A 19,320-nucleotide genomic window follows, 5' to 3' on the forward strand; every position below is an offset into this window, starting at 1 on the left:
TTCATATCCCTAAACTCTAAATAGCACTGCCTCTTATTCACTGGTCTCTAAACATGTCAATCAGCAAAGGAAGCTCCATTATTTGAAATAATCCTCTGCCAAAAAACAAACCTCTTCAAATGCGAACTATTTTCTTTTAAATTATTTGCTTTCTGTGTTTGAATATTGTTGCTTTAGGGTTTTGTTTGTTTGTTTGTTTGCAGAAATGTAGGCTGGAGTAGGGGGAAGGAGAAATACAAAGCTTTACAAGCAAAGAGAGATTAATGGCCTATGTTGTACTTGTCTTGTGGATTAGATTACTGTAATTGCAAGCATGATTTCTCCTTCATAAGGTCTGTGGACAAATTAATCAAAGTGTCGATGACATGTGAGCTGAGGGGAGCAGTGAGGGACAAAACAGAAAGCCAAGGGGAAGAAAGCTGTTGCTCGCTTGGGAATGGAGCCTGAGGTCAGGGGTCAGGAAGGTCAACATTTCCAAAGGCTGTAGAGGAGCTCACAGGAAAAATGAAGCTAGGGATCAGGGATCAGGCAAGGAAGGAGGAGCCAGAAACCAAAAGAGGCAAATACACCAGTTTCTAACTCCCTCATTACGGCAGATAGACACCAGTTATGTATCCTTTTCCTCTGTCTGCTTCACTGAAAATTGCCATGGGGGTTGGCATTGTGGACAAGTAACAATCAAGTGTGAACGAAGAACAAATATATTATCAGAAATGCAAGTATTCACCAAGTTTACTCTCCATAACCCCTTCTTAAGAATTTACTGACAGATGAGTTGTGGCAAAATAAGGAAATAATCCAAAAAGAAGACCCGAGAGCTAGGAAATAGATCTCACCCAAGAGAAGGGAAAAGTCGCAGAATGAGCACCACACAGAAAGACACAAGCCTTGGAGAGAGTACAGGGGAGTGAAAGTAGGTGATATTCAGGAGATTATCCTGAATTATTATCCAGGGATATTATCCAGGGCAGCCCCCATGGTTTAGCAGTGTAGCGCCACCTTCAGCCCAGGGCGTGATCCTGGAGACCCAGGATTGAGTCCCATGTCGGGCTCCCTGCATGGAGTCTGCTTCTCCCTCTGCTTGTCTCTCTCTCTAGTAAATAAATAAATAAATAAATAAATAAATAAATAAATAAATCTTAAAAAAAAAAAAAGATATATTATCCTGAGAGTTTGGGATATTTTGTCATAAGCCTTTCCACAGTATTTGACTTTTCCAACCATATCTATATATCACCTGATAAAATTAAAATTACCTTAATATAAATTGATACTGGTATCATCAATAGTCCAGATGCAGCCACCGAGGCAGTTGAGAGAGTTTGTGTTTGGGGACTGAGCTAATGGCTACAGCTCTACAGGTTAGGGTTGGACCAATTAGACTGACAATGCAATGATCTAACTTGGCTATTAAGATAGAAATAACTTTGCTGAGAAGACAGGCTTTAAGATGAAAATTAAACCTGTATTTTAAGCTTTAATTAGCATATATAGTGATATCATTATGACAAAAAAATATTTATGGTCTGGTTATGGTACAAAGAGCTTCGAACCAGGAGGCTGCTTGGGTTCTAATCTAAGCTCTACCAACTCACCGTGCAACATTGAAAAGTCCATAACTTCTCTGTTCTTTGGTTTCAACACTTATAAAATGGGAAGTCTTTCATTCATAGTGTACATATGTATTGACTACCAGAAAGTAGATATTGCAACAGAGGACAAATCTCACCGAGCCATATCCAAATGGAGGAGGACAGACAATAAACAAAATATAAAACTGTACCATATAAGCTAGTATACCAGAAAGTGATGACTGTGGTGGAGAAAAATAAAGTGTAAAAGGGCCATAAGGAATGCTGGGGTGGGAGATGCAATTTTACATAAGGAATTCAAGGAAGGCCTCATTGAGTCAGAAATATTTGAATACTTAAAGGAGATGAGGACAAGACATGCCAATATCTGGAAGAAGAATATTCTAGGCAGAGGAAATACTATATACAAACAGTATAATATGGAAATTTGTCTGGCATGGCAAGAACTGTGAGGAAGCCCCTGGGGCTTGAAGCAGAGTGTGTGAGAACAGAGAGAGCAGAGGGAGATGAAAGCAGAGATGCAGTGGGAGGCACATCACAGGGCCTTGCACATAGGCCATGGTAAGGACCTTGGCTTTCACTCCAATGATGATGCATTAAGGATCTTAAGCAAAAGGAGAAATATGATCTCATTTTCATTTAAAAAAGATAATTCTGGCTACTGTGTGGAGAATGGACTCTAGGGGACAAGAGGAGAAGTAGAGAACCAGGGAAGGACCTTCCACAAGAATCCAGGTGTTATGTGTTGAATTGTGCGCCCCACTCCAATACATTGTAGTCACAATCCCCAGATCTCAGAATAGGGTCTTTCCAAGTACTTAAATTATGGTGAGGTTAGTAGGGTGGGCCTTGATCCAATATGACTGGCACTTTAATAAAAGGGAAATTAGTGGGCATGGAGACATACATGCAGGGAAGATGATGGGCAGAGACACATGGAGAACACGGCCATCCATAAGCAAGAGAGCAAGGCCTGGGCCAAAACCTTCCTTCATAACCCTCAGAAGGAAACAGTCCTGCTAAGTTGTGTTTAATTAGCTTTGTCATAGCAGTTCTGGCACACTTAATACATGGGGTACGATATAATTGTGGCTTAGGACAGCAGTGGAAGTATTTAAATTCTGGATATAAGTCAACAGGGTTTCCTGGCAGATTGGAAGGGATGTAAGAGAGAATCAGAGAGTCAAAGGTGACTAGGGCTTGGGCCTTAATAACTAGAAGCATAAAATTGGTACTGACAAAGGGAGAGCTCAACCTGGAGCAGGCTTAGAGAAGGATGTGGTGGAAAGATCAGGAATTCAGCTTGGGGTATGCTACTAGGGATCCAGTTAGGGATGACAAGGACACAATTACTTTTACATAAGGAATGTGAGAATCAAGAGTTCAATACATATTTATTGTGTGTTTAGGGTGTATAAAGCACCGAGGCATTTTTAAGTAGTAGGTATTTTAAAACTTAAAAAGTTTGTTTTATAGAAGCTTTACAAACATTACATAGATAAGTCCAGTATTTAAAAAGTGAAAACATCAAGTATCAGAGAAGCGGCACAGGCTATGCGCGGTTTATCTATAAAGTAATCAGCATAACTGAAATTGTTAATTTCCTCTACAGTACTTTACAAAACAATAATGATATGTCACCACAGTTAATACACTGAAGTATTCACTTGGATTTAAATAACCTAGTGTGTCTGGTGAGTCAGTCTTATTACTATAAAGATATATGGAGCGTAAAGATCGAGTTCAAATGCTGTTGCTGACACCAGCTCTTTGACCATAGTGAGTTACTCTCCATCTTGGTTCGTTTGTCTACGAGATGGGGGTAACAATACCTCATAGAATTGTTCTGAGGAATAAATTAGGTGGCACATACGTACAAGTGCTTCCTCTAGTGACCAGGTCACATCAGGCACTCCAGAAAGTTGATGTTGGTTTGAGACCATGTTACAGGTATTTAGGGTGAGGTGAACAATCACTGTAGGCTCAGCAAAGACTGAGTAGGGCAGATAGCCCCAAGGCTGGAACCTAAACAGGAGGGAGATTTACAAAGAGAGAGCATAGACCAATGCTTCTCAAATGTTAACATGGATTCCAATTGCCCCGGGTTGTTGGGTTGAAGCAAGAGGTCTGGAGCGGGGCCTGGGTGATGTCCCATCTGTGCTGCAGTGAGGCCACACTTAGACTAGAAGGGACACAGGTCACAGGCAAATAGAATGCAGTGATGAAGGCACATCTAATAATAAAAGTGGAAACAAAAACCGATCAGGTTCTGGCTGTGAAGTTCATATTCTCAACCATAAGGTATACATAAATGGCCTCTGATTTGTGGTATTTTTATTATAGTTACTTCCTAGATATTTACCTCTTTTTTTTCTCCTTGACCTATCAAAAAACAAAAAACCCTCCAAGTTATTAGATTAATAAGTTTTATTAATAGTTTTAATTAACTTTTAATTTTGGAATTTGAGATTCTTTATGGCATGATAGCTAATTTCTGTACATTTACAGAATGTACAGATCCAGGGTTGCTTGAAAAGGTATATTCTATTTCAAGGACAGAGGATTTAACATGTATCTTTAGATTTGCCATATTTGATCCCTGACATACTTTTATCTATAACTATTTGCAGGCTGGTTTTTATGTCCACAATCTCATCACTTCTTTGGGCTCTTTTTCGGAGTTCTTTCATTTCGTTGAGTATGAAGAATGTCTGACATCTGCTTTCCTTGAATATTCTTTTGACATATTCTTGACTGGCTTTTGCTTATTCTGTTCCTTTGGAGGGGGTGGATATGGGGGTAGGAAGGGTGCAGTTGGGTTGTGGGGACTATCCAGTTTTGCTGGTTCCTTTTTACCCATTAGTCACCTTCTGATGATGGCAATTCTATCCAGGCCCTCTATTTACAATATGCAGGACATGGTAAGGGAAATTGGTTATCTGAGCAGCTGACAGCTTTAATTTGGATTTCAGAATACACTCTTACCAAGGGGTGGGTGGGGGAGGGGAGTACATCCACACTCAGTTTTTGCATCATCTCCTGCAGAGCAAGAGATCAGAATGGCTCACAGTAAAGCCTCTGTCATGGATTTTCTGGAGATCCAGCTGGTGTTTCTCTAGGCTGAATTCAGTCACCAACTGCAAGGGGTTGTGCAGCTGTGCTTCCCCTTGGCCATTTCTCACTTTCAGATCAATTCTCTCTCCATCTGGAGGCTGAAATGCAGAAAGGGTAGTGATTCCATGAAATTTCTCATTTCCAGTACTTGTCATGGGTCTAACCAAGCCTCGTGATCATCTTGCCTCTCCTGCCACAGGGTTTTTAAAATGGACTCTGCAGAGAGGTAACTATTTTAGAGCATTCTTTCTTGAGCCCTTCTTTCGTGATGCTCTTGGAATTCACCTTTAGTCCAAAAATATTTGACAGATACTCTTCATAATCTGTGGTATACATTTATGGCTATTTCTTTACCAGACTGAATATGAAATTTTCTATTTATTTCAATCCTTTTGTTTTCAACAGTTGCAGTGGCATAGAAAGAAGATTCTGGTTTTAAAAGGTGGGGTAAGAATCCATCAAGGTCATATCTTAGGTACTCAGAAAAACAATGGCATTTCTACAGTGTTAATCAAGTTGGACCACTTAAAAGGGTAAGCTAAAGTTTAACAGGTCATAAGCAGAAGGTAAAGCAAGAAGGGATAGGGCTTAGTCTTAGATTCAGGTTTGGATAGGATTACAGACCAAGATACAATAAGTAAGAAGCAAAACAGGATGGTAGTGTGGAGAAATTGGAACTCTTTTGTACTGTTGGTAGGAGTGTGGAATGGCACAGCCACTGTGGAAAACAATATGAAGGTTCCTCAAAAATTTTAAAATAGCATTACCTCCTGATCCAGCAATTTCACTTCTGGGTATATACCCAAAAGAATGGAAAGCAGAGTCTCAAATAGATATTTACAACATCCATGTTCAGAAGCATTAGTCACAATAGTAAAACGTAAAGGCAACCCAAGTGTCCACTGACAGATGGACAAGTAAAATGTGGAACATACACACATACATACAGTGGAGCATCATTCAGCCTTAAGGGAAAAAAAGGAAAGTCTGACACATGCTACAACATGGACAAATATTGAAGACATTATACTAAGAGTAAGTTAGTCACAAAAGACAAATATTGTATGACTCCACTTATATGAGGTACTTAGAGGAGTTACATCATACAAAGGAGAATGGCAGTTCCTAGTGCTGGGAGAGAGAGGAATGGGGAATTATTGTTTCATGGGGATAGTTTCACTTTTGCAAGAAGAGTTATGGAGATTGATGGTGGTGATGGTTGTGCACTATAAATGTATTTAATACCACTGAACTGTGCAGTTAAAAATGGTTAAGATGACAAGTTTTATGATGTGTCTTTTAGCACAAAAAACAAAAACAAAAACAAAACCCTGGAAAAAGCCACAACAGGTTCAGTGGGCAAGATGAACTACGATTTGGGCAATGAAGCAGAGTTCAGGGATTTAAGAAACTTCCAAAGGCGGATACTGTAAGAGGATGGCAACATAGTTTGGATACCCCTACCTCTGCCCTAAAGCAGTAAACATAAAATATATACCCTAATACATATATTAACTCTCAGTTCCCCATGTATCTTGCTATTTCAGTTACAAGTATCTTAAGAACCAACTATTACTCTTTTGTCCAAAAGTGAGTAATTATCCTGATAACTGAAATCTTGATAACCAAGGGCTTTATCATTTACAGATTTTTTTTAAAAATACTATTTTATTTGACTACACTTTGAGGCTTTTTCAGATACTGATTAGCACCATTTTCCAGAAGTAAGAACTGAAGCATAGTCTGTAAAATGACTTGCCTAAGATCACACATCTGTTTTATCTACAGAGCCAGGAGCATGATGCTCTATTAGCTATTTCCCTACACTTTCCTTTACATCTGGAGTTAAAACAAGGAATGAATGGATCAACATTTACACAAAGTTTCAAGAACTGTCTTTTCCACATAGGTAGCAATATTCAAATGCATGTGGAGAAGAATAAAAATTTATCGAGTGTGGCAAATCTAAAACTGCCATATAAATTTAGGTATATTTTCAAAAGTACCCTTGAAAATCCTCATGTCTCCCATAGTTTTACATATATAACCCAAAGTAGTGCACACTAAAATTTGAGAATCAATGTTTTAAACCTATGAAAGACACAAAAGGATGTATATTTACATGTCAGGGTATTAAAACAATGCTGCCTTTAAGGTAACTATGAAAACATTGGTGGGGGCACCTGGGTGGCTCAGTTGAGCATCTGCCTTTGGCTCAGGTCATGATCCCGAGGGAATAAATTCTAAAATCAGTACAAGTTAAATATATTTATGATATGGCTCTACTTAACTGCTATGACCATGTATATGTATAAACTTTCTCCATCAGTGAATACTAAAAGTACCATTTCTACTGTGCGTAAGTCAGTAAAACCTTGTCTTAAGAAAGAAGGCAAAATGTTGACAGTTCTCCTATTAAAGTACAATGCCAATTCAGGAGCGGGTGAAGGAAGAAAAACTGTCAGTAAAAATGACATTCAGAAAGATAGGAAGAAAACCCCTACTCTAACACTGTTGAAAAGCAAGTGATATATAGAAATCATGAAAAAGGGAACTGAAAAGAAAGGGTTGGATGTGTCACTGGTGACCTCCAATAACAATTCCATAAAATGAGTTGCTCTGAATTTGGCTGGGTGGAAATTCTGAAAAACTTAAGTGTTGTCAACTTTCATGGATAAGTAACTGTAGCGCAGACATGCTAAGGTTTTTTGTATTTTAAGCAGTTCAGGAAGGCTCAAAAATGATGGATTAACCACAAGTTTATGAAACTGTAGTCTCCCAAACAGAAAGATAAATGAGTAGGAATGTAACATAAGTGCTGAAATCAAGGGATTGCACTGGATCCAGACAGAAAACTGAGTACTTTATGAAATTATTTTATGAAAGCAGATAGTATAAGAACACACACATACACACACACTGCAGATCAATCCACAATAAGGCAAGAAGAAGAAATGTAGAAATTTTGACAAATTCTAGAAAGTAAAAACAAATCTTTAGGGAGAACCATAGCCCAAGACACATGCTAGAGATAAATACTGCAAGGAAAAAGCTGAGATGTGGAAGACAATTTGTAAAGTTCAAGAGATTGAAAAAGAATTCCAGAAATTCCATTCCTCCAGAGAAAATGGAGGAAAAAAAGAAATAATAAAGACAGCTATGCGCTATTTCAAAATCAGATGTAAAACAAAATGATGCAGGAAAGTTGAAAAAAAGGAGTATCAAGTACTAATAAAAAGGGTAGCAAAAAAAAAAGGGTAGCAAGATTAAGATCAAACAGAATTCAAGCAAAGTATTGAAGGGGAAAACATTTTATACTGTTCTAATGGTACAATCCATCAAGACTATATATCAGTCATAGAACTAACATCACAACTTTGACATATATTAAAAACCCATACAAAGAAAAATGGACATATTCAAAATATTTATGGGAGACATCAACAAAACTCTAAAATCAATAGGTTTGCCAGACAATAAATATAAAAGTTTATCAGCGTTGGTTGAAAATCCCCTGCGGCCCTGCCCGTGGCGCCCAGAGCCCCCGGGGCCTCAGCTCACCGCGCCCTGGTCCGTGTGGGGAGGTGACACCCGGGCCCGACAGCTCCCGCCCGGGCCGCAGGTGCTCTGGCCCCTGATCCCTGACCTCGGTCTCCCGAGCCCGTGGCAGGAGGGGCCTCTGCCCCGCACGCCCGCTGGAGCAGTTGGCCTGAGTGGGCGCAGGTGGGTGCGCGCGGCTGGCCCCCGCCCGCCTGGAGCCGTCCGTGCTGCGCCGTGGAGGGCAGACCGGAGGGCACGGCCTCCTGCCGCCCCCCAGCTCCGCCAGACGGTTCCCGCGGGTCGGCCGGCCCAGGTCCCACACCGCACAGCTTCCACAGCAGCAGGTGAGGTACCTTTGGGCTTGAGGGGACTTGGCCGGGGCCACCGAGCCACCGCAGGTGCGAAGGTGAAGCAGGGCGGCCTCCAGGAGGAGCCCCGCGGTTCAACCTCAGTTACCGACCCCGACGGGTAGGGATGTGCGACTTCCTCGGGCAACTCCGCCCCTGAGAAGCCGCCCTCACCCTGAACTCTCGCTCAGAAAAATCCCTCCCGACTTTATTCGCGAAATAAAATTCCTTTCCTTTGTTTACTGGGCTTGCTTACGGTTTTGCCATAGCTTGCATGTCCTGAATTGCGATTGTGTTATTCCCAAATAAACCTATTTTTGCCAGTGGGGAAAAAAAAAGATATAAAAGTTTAAATAATCCAATGAACAAGCGCAATCTAAAACACACATTCATATACAGAATTTGGTACCTAAAATACTGTGGACAAACCTTTTCAGACACTTAAAACACACACAGAAAAATTTCTCAACATAGACCAAGAAGTAAAAGCACACAAATGACGTTCCTAGCCCACATTTAAAATGAAAATTAATCACAAACAGATAGCAAAATAAAAACACCCCTCCCCACCTTCAAACCTATCTGTTCAGAAGTTTTTAAAAGTCCTCTGGGAGAAAATTAAAAAAACACCTAGCTTAAGCATCACAACTAAAATTATAAGCTGTTTAGAATGGAATGATAAGGGGAACACTACAAAAAACAAAACAAAACAAAAATCCCTTGGAATATAATCAAGCAGTACTTAGAAATGTCTACATTAGAAAACAAAAAGACTAAAGGTAAACGAAGAAAGTATAAAAACCAAGAGATGAAAAGAATAAATTCAAGTATAGTTGAAAGAAGAAATGAAGATCATTGTAGAAATTACAAAGGTAACAAGCAACAACAAAAAATGCTCCATCAGCAAAACTGAGAGCTGGTTCTTAGAAAATTTCAAAGAAATCCAGTGACAGAGGAAAAATAAGAGATGCCAAAGATTATTGAGTCAATAAAACAAATATATAGAGCTGCTGCCAAGATTTATAATTTTTATTTATTTATGATAGTCACAGAAAGAGAGAGAGAGAGAGGCAGAGACACAGGCAGAGGGAGAAGCAGGCTCCATGCACCGGGAGCCCGACGTGGGATTCGATCCTGGGTCTCCAGGATGGCGCCCTGGGCCAAAGGAGGCGCCAAACCGCTGCGCCACCCAGGGATCCCGCTGCCAAGACTTATAAAATAAAGTAGCCTGTGTAAAACTTCTACCAATAAATTTTAAAATCCAGACATTCACAATTTCCAAAGAAAATATGTTACTACAACTTCACTTCAGGAACAAGTGAAAAACTTGTATTAAATAACCATAAAAAAAAAAATAACCATAAAGACGCTAAAAAGATAGTAAGAGTTTCATCTCCTAAAAGAGCTTTGTTTTGGACTAGGCCCCAAACGGCTCAGGGTAAAGGAGTAAAGGTAGATTAAACTAGTGTTCTTATCCACCAGCAACAAACCGTTAGAAAAAGCAATTTTAAGGAAAGATACAATTTGTGTGACTATTAAGTACAACTTTACTGACAGAAAAGATAGATAGACATCAATCACCTGACTGTATTTATGGATGGGAAGATTCAGTACCAAAATGATGGTCATTCTCTCCAAAAACATTTTTTTAATTCAATGCAACTTGAATAAAAATCCTAATGACTTTTCCCAGAATTTACCAACCTGATTTTAAAATTTAAAATTCTCACATGTGGACATGTGAGAAGACAAAAGCCAAGAGAATTTTAAAGAGTATTAATAAGAGAAATGCCTTAGTAATATGGAAATACACTGGTTATTGGAGTACATTCATAAACTAATGGGACAAAAAAGGTAGCCTAAAAACATAAATATTTTAAAGATAAATACAGTTTTTAATACACTGTCACTATATAAAGGCACTTGGTATGTGACAGGGCATTTAAGTAAAAGGAGAAAGAATCAACTCTAGTAATAGTGCTGAGGTGAATGGCTATGCATCTGTAAAAAATAAGACCCCTCACAGCATACACAAAGTTAATTTCAAGTGGATACAAGTCTAAAAGTGAAAAGCAAAAGCTCTTATGCATCTCTGCTGGGAATATAAAGTAATACAGCTACTTTGGAACATAATTTGACAATATCTAAAAATAGCATATCTGTATTCATTGAATTCAGCATTTCCATTCAGAATGGTTGTTTTTATGAGACAGGGAAGATGTTTGTTCACTTTGGCACTGGTTTGTAATAGTGAAGGTGCAAAATATTTGATTATCAACAAGATAAATAATTAACTGTGTTTTATAATGATTTTTTTTATAATGGATTAACTGTGGTATATTCAAATAACAGAATGCTTTACAAAAGCAATTAAGAGGAATTAACTACAGGATTTAATCAAATCTTAGATGACATCAATTTTAAGGTACATCATTATTTTGTCATTAAGAAATGCTGCCAATTTTAAGACATTACTGATTTAAGAAGCATACAGAGATTATATTGTGAAAAAATGGAAAGATCAACAGGTATCGATGTGGCTATATAGTGGGTGAAAAATAGCAGGTTTCAAAATTATAGATATGATGGACTTTTTTCCTCGAATATTTAAAAATACATGAAATAGTCTTGTGTATTTTTTTTAAAAAAATATATGCATAAAATGAGGATGAAAACATTGATGGGAAAGATACACACTAATATCAGGATAGTTACCTCTTCATAAAAAAGAAGGTTATAAGCTTTAGCCATACCTTTTAATATCTTATTTCTTATTAAAAGCAAAAGAAGGATGCAGCTTTTGCATAGCACATATACCGAAAGTGAGCATATCCTCCCATGAAGGGACATGTGTAAATTCAATCACTTCACAGCATCTGTGACATAATTATGGAATGTTTATTCTTAAAATACAATAAAGAAACATTGCGACATCAATTGGTAAACATCCCTGAGAGATTTTGCTGCTCACTCACAGGGAGAGGAGAGAGAGAACATGTGTATGTATTGGGGGAGGAAGGAGAGTTCAAAATGAAAAAAAAGTGTTCACATCTTTTAAACTTGGAGAATGAGATCATGAGGGTCTACTGTATTATTTCCTGGATGTCTGAAATATTTTTAACTTGGAAACTTTTAAAAATAAAGTTTAAAAAGGCACCATGTACAATTTAAATGTAAGCTCTATCATAAATAACTCTACATTATATAAATTGTTTCATAGAAAAATACAGTCAGCTTTTCTAATTCTAGAAGGCTAACAAAACCCCTTATCCAATACTCAAATAAGGATAACATAGCAAAGGAAATTATACACCAACCTTGCTGCTCAACATGTACATAAGGATATTAAGTAAAAACGTTAGCACACTTGTAAGCACGACCAAGCCAAGCTGGTTAATCCTACCAAAGCAAGGATGATTGTATACATAATTTATTACATTAATAATTATATTTTTAAAAAACAAACTGTTATGCAAACATGGAATTGAAGACACACTCCAAATTTTATTTTTTAATAACCCCAATTAAACAGAAATAGAAACTTTCTTAAACTGGAAAAAGGCAGGATGCTTTCTATTTAACAATGCTCTAGAGGTGCCAATCAACACAATTAGACCAGAAAAACATGATATGTAAGTATCAGAACGATTTGAAATCATACTGACAAAACTACTTGGAGCGAGTGTTATCTACTAAATCCAAGAGAATTAACTGCAAACTGTTAAAACCAATAGAACTTCAGCAAAGTGGCTGAAAGCAACACAGCAAGCATAACCAGTTAGAAAATAAAAGAACAACAATGTTTGAATGATATTAAAGTTTGAATTTTTTTAAAAGATGCAAAGCGGATTCTTATGAAGAAAATAATAAAATTGTATTGAAGGGATGGCTGTTTAAAACCTATCTCAGTGGGCAGCCTCAGTATTATTATAAAGATGTTGGTATTTTGAGTAAGAGAAAACAAGAACAGCCAGGAATAATAAGGTATGTTAGAAAGAAAACGGGAAATTTTCAGACCAAATATAAAAACATGTTACACAGGTAAAGTAATTACATAGATGTTAGCTAAAGGCATGGACAAAGAGACCCAGGTAGATAAAGAGACTTGGTTCATGCTACTTGTGGCATCCCAAACGAGGAGAGAGGAGAAACTATACAATAAATTAAGAAAAGTAACTATGGGGGATCCCTGGGTGGCTCAGTGGTTTAGCGCCTGCCTTTGGCCCAGGGTGTGATCCTGGAGTCCCAGGGATCAAGTCCCACATCAGGCTCCCTGCATGGAGCCTGCTTCTCCCTCTGCCTGTGTCTCTGTCTCTGCCTCTCTCTCTCTCTCTCTGTGTCTCTCAAGAATAAATAAAATCTCAAAACAAACAAACTATGCACTGAAGAAAAAATTAAGTCACACCATAATCATACACATTATACAAAAATAGTCCCCAGATGGATTAAATGATGTAAAAAAACCCAACAACTATGTATTAGAAGAAAACGGAAATATTTTCAAAATCTTGTAGTAAGCACAAAACCCATAATGAAAAATACCCACAGATTTGAGCTTACAAAGGGGAAACACTTCTATTACAGGACAGAAAATCCCACTCTAAAAAGCTTAAATTGACCCACTAAAGGTATCCTCCACATATTTAATAAGAGAATAATGTGAGAATAAGAAAGATGGTAAGCCCACTTTTAGCACACACAGCAGTCTCTGTGTATCCACAATGGGGTACATCTAAGACCCCCAGAGGATGCCTGATGTGGATAGGACGGAACCCTAGATATACACTATGCTTTCCCCCTAATGCATACATACCTATGGTATAATTTAATTACAGATTAAGCATTTTAAGAGATTAACAACTACTAATGAACAATTGTAACAATGTATTGTAATAAAAATTATGTGAATGTGGTCTCTCTCAAAATATTGAACTGGATTCACTCTTCTTGTTAGGATGATGTGAGATGATAAAATGCCTATTTGAGGAGATGAAGTGATGTGAATGAGGCAGACACTGTGACAACTCAAGGCTACTACTGAGAGTCTGACAGTATGAAGATCACCTGTTCCTAGACTGCGGTTGACCGTGGGTAGCTCAAACTGCAGAAAGTGAAACCCAGATAAGAGGGGACTACTGTCTGTGAACCCAAAACAACAGTACCTTTTTGTCCATAACCCATCCCTATCTCCCTTTTACCTAGAGAGAATGATGAAAAAAAAAGCTAAATAGGAAAATGGGTAAAGAATGTGAACAATTCATAGAACAGAAATAATCAAAATGAAAACGTATTCAACAATGTGGTTTCATTTGTAATTGGAGAAACGAAAATGAAAACAAAATAATTATGTAACCACTGGACTGACAAAAAAAGCATTAATTGCACACATTAATTGCTGAAAAGCACACTTTTCAGAAAGCAATTGGGCAGAATTAATCATTTAAAGGAGCATCGCAATTCTCTACATAGGAACTTATTTCTTACAGGAAACTTGGAACCTTAGCACAAAGACATATACAGAAATGATCATTTACTGCATTGTTTCTAACAGTGAAAAATGCAAATAACCGAAATGCTCAACAGAATACTAATTAAATCACGGCACACCCATATAATGGGTATTATGCAGTTGTCAAAAGGGTGGGATAAACCCTTACATGTGGATAGCCTTATGAGAATGTTAAATAGAAAGTTGTAGGAAAAAAAAAAAGGTTGTAGAAAGGTATAGTATGATCCCACTTACATAAAAAGATAATAGGTATATATGAGTCAGAAAGTGCAACAGACTGAAATCTTGATTTAGTGAACTAAAGAGTGATTTCCATATTTTGCTCTCAATGTCTGTGTTGTTTCTACCTCCTTTCTATAGGAAAGTATTTAGGAAGTCCCTGTGTACATTTTTAAATGGATAAAGACATTTAACTGTTAATTAACGTGAATGTTCTCTGCCTATTTGAATAATGGAACTATAGAACTCAGTTCTAACAATTTCCCATTATGAACGGTTTGAGTCTTGCAGACAAGGTAATTGCCTCTTTAGAGCAAACTAGTAAGCTTATCTTCTTATATTACAATGAACTGGACCCTGTTTATAGTCCCTTAACTGTATGTATTATATACTCTTTGAAAGCTGTCATGTTAAATGTCTTCATAGTTTCATATTTTTATTCTTTTAGAATAAAAGTCATCAGTAGCTCTAAAGTCATCAGTAGTTCCCTCTGTTGGCTTTAGAATTCAAAGCCCTACCCAATGTTTCTCATACTACTTGTGCAAAGTATCTCCTCACTACCCAACCACAACTCAAAGTTCTCCATCTCAGCCAAATGGGTCTCTGGGTTCCCAAATGAACAGATCTACTATGCACCCAACCCCCATTCACACATCATCTGTAAGGTGTTAGACATATGACTAGCTCTCCAGGAATTTTTCACCCAAGATTTTATACAAAACTATAAGCATTCATGAGCTATAATGCAGATTATATACTGAACCCAGTTAAACACATTAGCTGTAATGTGAATGTAAATTGTGGGGGTACCTGGGTGGCTCCGTTGGTTAAGCCTCTTGATTTTGGCTCAGGTCATGATCTCAGGGTTGTGAGATTGAGCCCCACGTTGGGCTCTGTGCTGGGCATGGAGCCTGCTTAAGATTCTCTGCTCCTCCCTCCACCTCTACTCACACTCGCTCTCAAATAAAAAGGAATGTAAATTATGTATACAATAAATGAAATTTTCATTTTGATCCATCACTTTCTAAGATCTCAGCCTGAAGCATTTTATATGCTTTCAATAAATAGCCATTTTGGTTTAAATCAGTTATTTGAATTCTACTCCAAATAAATAGTGTAAGAGTTAAGACCATCAATTCTGAATAGTTCTACTCTGTGACCTATGGACAAGTCTAGGTTTCTTTACTTGTAAAATGTTGATAATACATGTTTCTCCTAATGGGAGACAATGTAGGCAAACAGGTAGCAGAATATCCAGTAAAACATGGCCAATATTACATTCATCTTCTTGACTAGGAAACCCCAATCGAATTGAAGAATTGTATTATCACTACTTCAAAATTTATTAATATTTATTCAATGTTGATTTGATGATTAATATTTGAGGTAGTATAGAAAGAACATGGCTTTAGAGTCAAACAGATGTGATACAATCTTTAGTCACCGCTTTGGAGAGGAGAAATCTCGGGTAAACTATAATCTCTGATTTTCCTCACATGTTAAAGGAATACATACCATCAACTAACACATAGACTTATGGTGAGGACTATGTGAGATGATAATCTGTGAAAAGATTTTAATAAGGTATCCGGCACAATAAATTGTCAGGTTCTTTGATCTTAAATTTTGTTGTAATTTATCTGAATTTTACTAATGTAAAGTTAATATTCAGCAAACATTTTTTGAGACTTACTCTGTGCACTAGGAACTGTGCTGAGTACTAGACACTAACTAGTTAACAAAAACATACATCATCACTGTCTTCAAACAGTTGAGCATTCTGGAGGCAGTAGAACAGGTATTAACCAAATAATACAAATGCCAACTGTGTAAGTGCTATGGAGAGGTAAGCTAAGGGGGACACATTTGCCCTGGGTTCTGAGATGGAGCCCCACATTGGGCACTCCTGCATTGGGCATGGAGCCTGCTTAAGATTCTCTCTCTAGCCTTCTGCCTCTCCCTGCCTCTCTCCCTCTCTCAAAAAGAAACCCAGAAAAATTCTAGGGACAATCAGGAGAAAAATTCAATAGGACTAGATGAAGAGTAAGGAGAAGAAAAGTCAGGGGCAATTTTTAGATTTCTGATTTGTATTATTAGTTGAATGCTAGTTCTATTTTCAGATATACAAAGATGACCAGATTTGGGAAGGAAAGGTTATGTATTCAGTTTTTTTGCACATGTTAGGTTGAAAGAACAGTTGACCCTTGAACAACACAGGTTTCAACTGTGTAGGTTCACTTATACATGGATTTTTTCCCCTATACATTCAGTACAATAAATGTATTTCTTCTTTATGACTTGCTTAATAATATTTTTTTTTCTATTTACTATATTGTAAGAATACAGTGTTGACTATAATCAGTAAGGCTTTCAGTCAACAATAGGCTGCCAATAGTTAAATTTGGGGGAACTAAAAAGTCATATGCAAGTTTTCAACTTTCATGGGGGGAGGTGTCATCAGTGCCTCTAACCTCGCATTGTTCATGGATCAACTGCATTTTTTTAAAAATTAACAATAACAGCGACATGAAGCACACATCTTGCCACTCTTTTACTCAAAGTCCTATAATGGATTCCCATCAAACTCTAAACACAAATCCTGAGAGACATACAGTTATGATCTGGCTCTTAGCAACCTCTTGACTTTCCCTCCTACACCATTATCCCATGGCCACTTTCACTTAAAAACCATGGCCTTCTTGAAATTACTGATACACTCAACATTCATTCTTCCCTAAGAACTTTTGCACTTACTCTTCCTTCAGCTTGTCATACTTTTCTCCCCAGGTGTTCATAGTGCTTTATCCCTCACTTAATGGAAGTCCATGCTCAGATGTCATCTTTTCAAAGAATCTTCTCTGACTATCCTATATAAAACGGCCTTCCTGCTGAGAGGTTGGGATGGAATGGCAGAATGTAATCTCCTGTAGTTTTGGTGTACTAAAGAAAAAGGCCTGTCATACATAATACAAGTCTTACTCTCAAGATTTTAGAAACAAGTGGACTGAATCTAATTAAAGCTGTACCCCAAGATCAACTCCGTGGACTGAGGTGATCAATCACTTTAATGCCTAACAGAAAATAAGGTAAATCTTTTCCTGGGCGGGAGGGGGTAGGGTGGGGGAAGCACATCAACTTCAATCTATCAGTTCTTTTAGACACAGTGTCCTGCATAAAAGAAAAAAATTACAAGCCCTAGATACAGGGAGAAAGAAATATGATCAAGAAGAATGTGACTAATCAAGAAAGAAAAATCAGGTAATAGATTAAGATCCATGATGATTCAGATGTTGGAGTGCCAGCAAGATTAAGAAGAAGAAAAAAAAAAAGGAAAAGAGTAAAGAGATTTTCAAAAAAGAAATGAAATCTATTAAATATAAATAACTGAACACTCTCAAAGTAAAAATATCCACCATTTGAAATTAATTATTTGGATGGGCTAAATGGAAGACTGTACAAATCTGAAGATGCATCAATAGAAAACATCCAAACTGAAGCACAGAGAGAAAACAAGAGTAGACACAAATAGTACAACATATTTCTAATTGGAATTTCAGAGAGAAGCAATAATAGAGGAGAAGTAATATGTGAAGGGATAATGACCAAGAATTTTAAAAAACTGATACATCAATCCACAGATTCCAGAGTTTGGTAAACCTCAAGCAAGATAAATAAAATGAATATTCTAAGTAGGCCTACCATAGTCAAACTGCTGAAACAAAGATGAAAAGGAAATCCTAAAAGCCAGGAAAAAAAAAAAAAAACACATAGTACCTACAAGGAGCAAAAAGGTTTTTTATTGGCTTTGCAACAGAAAATATGAAAACTAGAAGAAAATGGAATGCAAAGTTTCAAACTAACAAAACCGCCAACCTGAATTCTGAATCCAAAGAAAATACTCTTCAAAAATAAAGGTGTGATAAAGACCTTTCAAACAAATGCTGCCACATTTGTTTGAAAAACTGCCACAAGACCTGTACTATAAGCAATATTAAAAGAAGTTCCTCAGGCTGATGGAAAGGAATTAAAATGATACTACAAAACTATCAAAAAAAAAAAAAAAACCAGCAAGGAGATGAGAAAATGTGTATGTAAATAAGAAAGAATACTGACTATTTAAAGTAATGATACTGTGGGATTTATAACCACAAAATATATGAAAACTATAGCACAAAGAGCAGGGAGGCAGCAAATAGAGCTGAATCATTTTAAAGTTCTTGAATTGTTCATAAAAGCACTAATATAATAACCCAAACATAGATGCTATAATCTGTAGGGTAACCACAGAAAAATCATATAATCAAGTATAACTAAAAAGTCAATAGAAGAGATGAAATAGTAGTAAGTACAGATGACCCTTGAACAACAAGAGTTTGATCTGGATTCTTTTTTTGATATAGTACAGTACTGTAAAAGTATTTTCTTTATGATTTTCTTGAATAACAATTTCTCTTCTCTAGCTTACTTTATTTATGAATACAGTAGCTAATATATACAACATACAAAATGTGTTAATCAACTATGTTATTGGTAGGGCTCCTGGTCAACAGTAGACTATCAGTAATTAAGTTTTGGGGAACTCCAAAGTTCTGTCTGGATTTTCGACTGTGTGGGGGTTGGCACTTTAAATCCCCATGTTGCTCAAAGGTCAACAGTACTTTACTGAGGTAGAAGAAGGTAGGAAAAGGAGAAAGTAAAGGAATAAAGAAAAACTTGGCAAAAAAGATAGCAAGATGATAAACTTAAAACCTACTATATTATTAATTACACCAAAAGTAAACAGTCTAAACATGCTAAAGTACAAAGATTCTAAGACTAGATAAAAAGAACAAGTGCAAAGTACAAAATGTTAACACACACTTTAAACATAAGGATATATATAAATAGGTAAATATAAAAAATAAAAGGACAGAAAAAGTTTTGTCATGCAAACAAAACTGGTATGGCTGTATTAATATCAAAGTAGGCATGAATTATTTATACAGATATGAAGTGACAT

At 37.1% G+C, this 19,320-nt stretch overlaps 1 protein-coding gene and 1 non-coding gene across 2 annotated transcripts; one reads left to right on the top strand and one right to left on the bottom strand.

Moving 5' to 3' along the window:
• Positions 1 to 2,967: 2,967 nt before the first annotated feature.
• On the bottom strand, positions 2,968 to 13,774 carry LOC140616567 (uncharacterized). Its single transcript, XM_072797186.1, has 4 exons — positions 13,756 to 13,774; positions 8,268 to 8,773; positions 4,661 to 4,804; positions 2,968 to 3,825 (listed from the first exon to the last, which is right to left on the bottom strand). Exons 1-4 carry the CDS (start codon positions 13,772 to 13,774, stop codon positions 3,775 to 3,777), a joined length of 720 nt encoding a protein of 239 aa, XP_072653287.1. The 3' UTR covers positions 2,968 to 3,774.
• On the top strand, positions 8,205 to 8,312 carry LOC140616652 (small nucleolar RNA ACA64). The gene has a single exon (XR_012017068.1). It is a non-coding gene; the product is annotated as a small nucleolar RNA ACA64 (small nucleolar RNA).
• Positions 13,775 to 19,320: the final 5,546 nt, after the last annotated feature.

The sequence above is a fragment of the Canis lupus genome, chromosome 24 (genome assembly GCF_048164855.1).
Source record: "Canis lupus baileyi chromosome 24, mCanLup2.hap1, whole genome shotgun sequence".
In the NCBI taxonomy this organism is placed as follows: Eukaryota; Metazoa; Chordata; class Mammalia; order Carnivora; family Canidae; genus Canis; species Canis lupus.

Coding starts and splice junctions, on each gene's coding strand:
- LOC140616567 (XM_072797186.1), bottom strand. Junction 4,805..8,267: donor CCCACACGGACCAGGGCGCG/GTGAGCTGAGGC, acceptor TCTGCATTTCAG/CCTCCAGATGGAGAGAGAAT. Junction 3,826..4,660: donor TCCATGACAGAGGCTTTACT/GTGAGCCATTCT, acceptor TTTTATTATTAG/ATGTGCCTTCATCACTGCAT.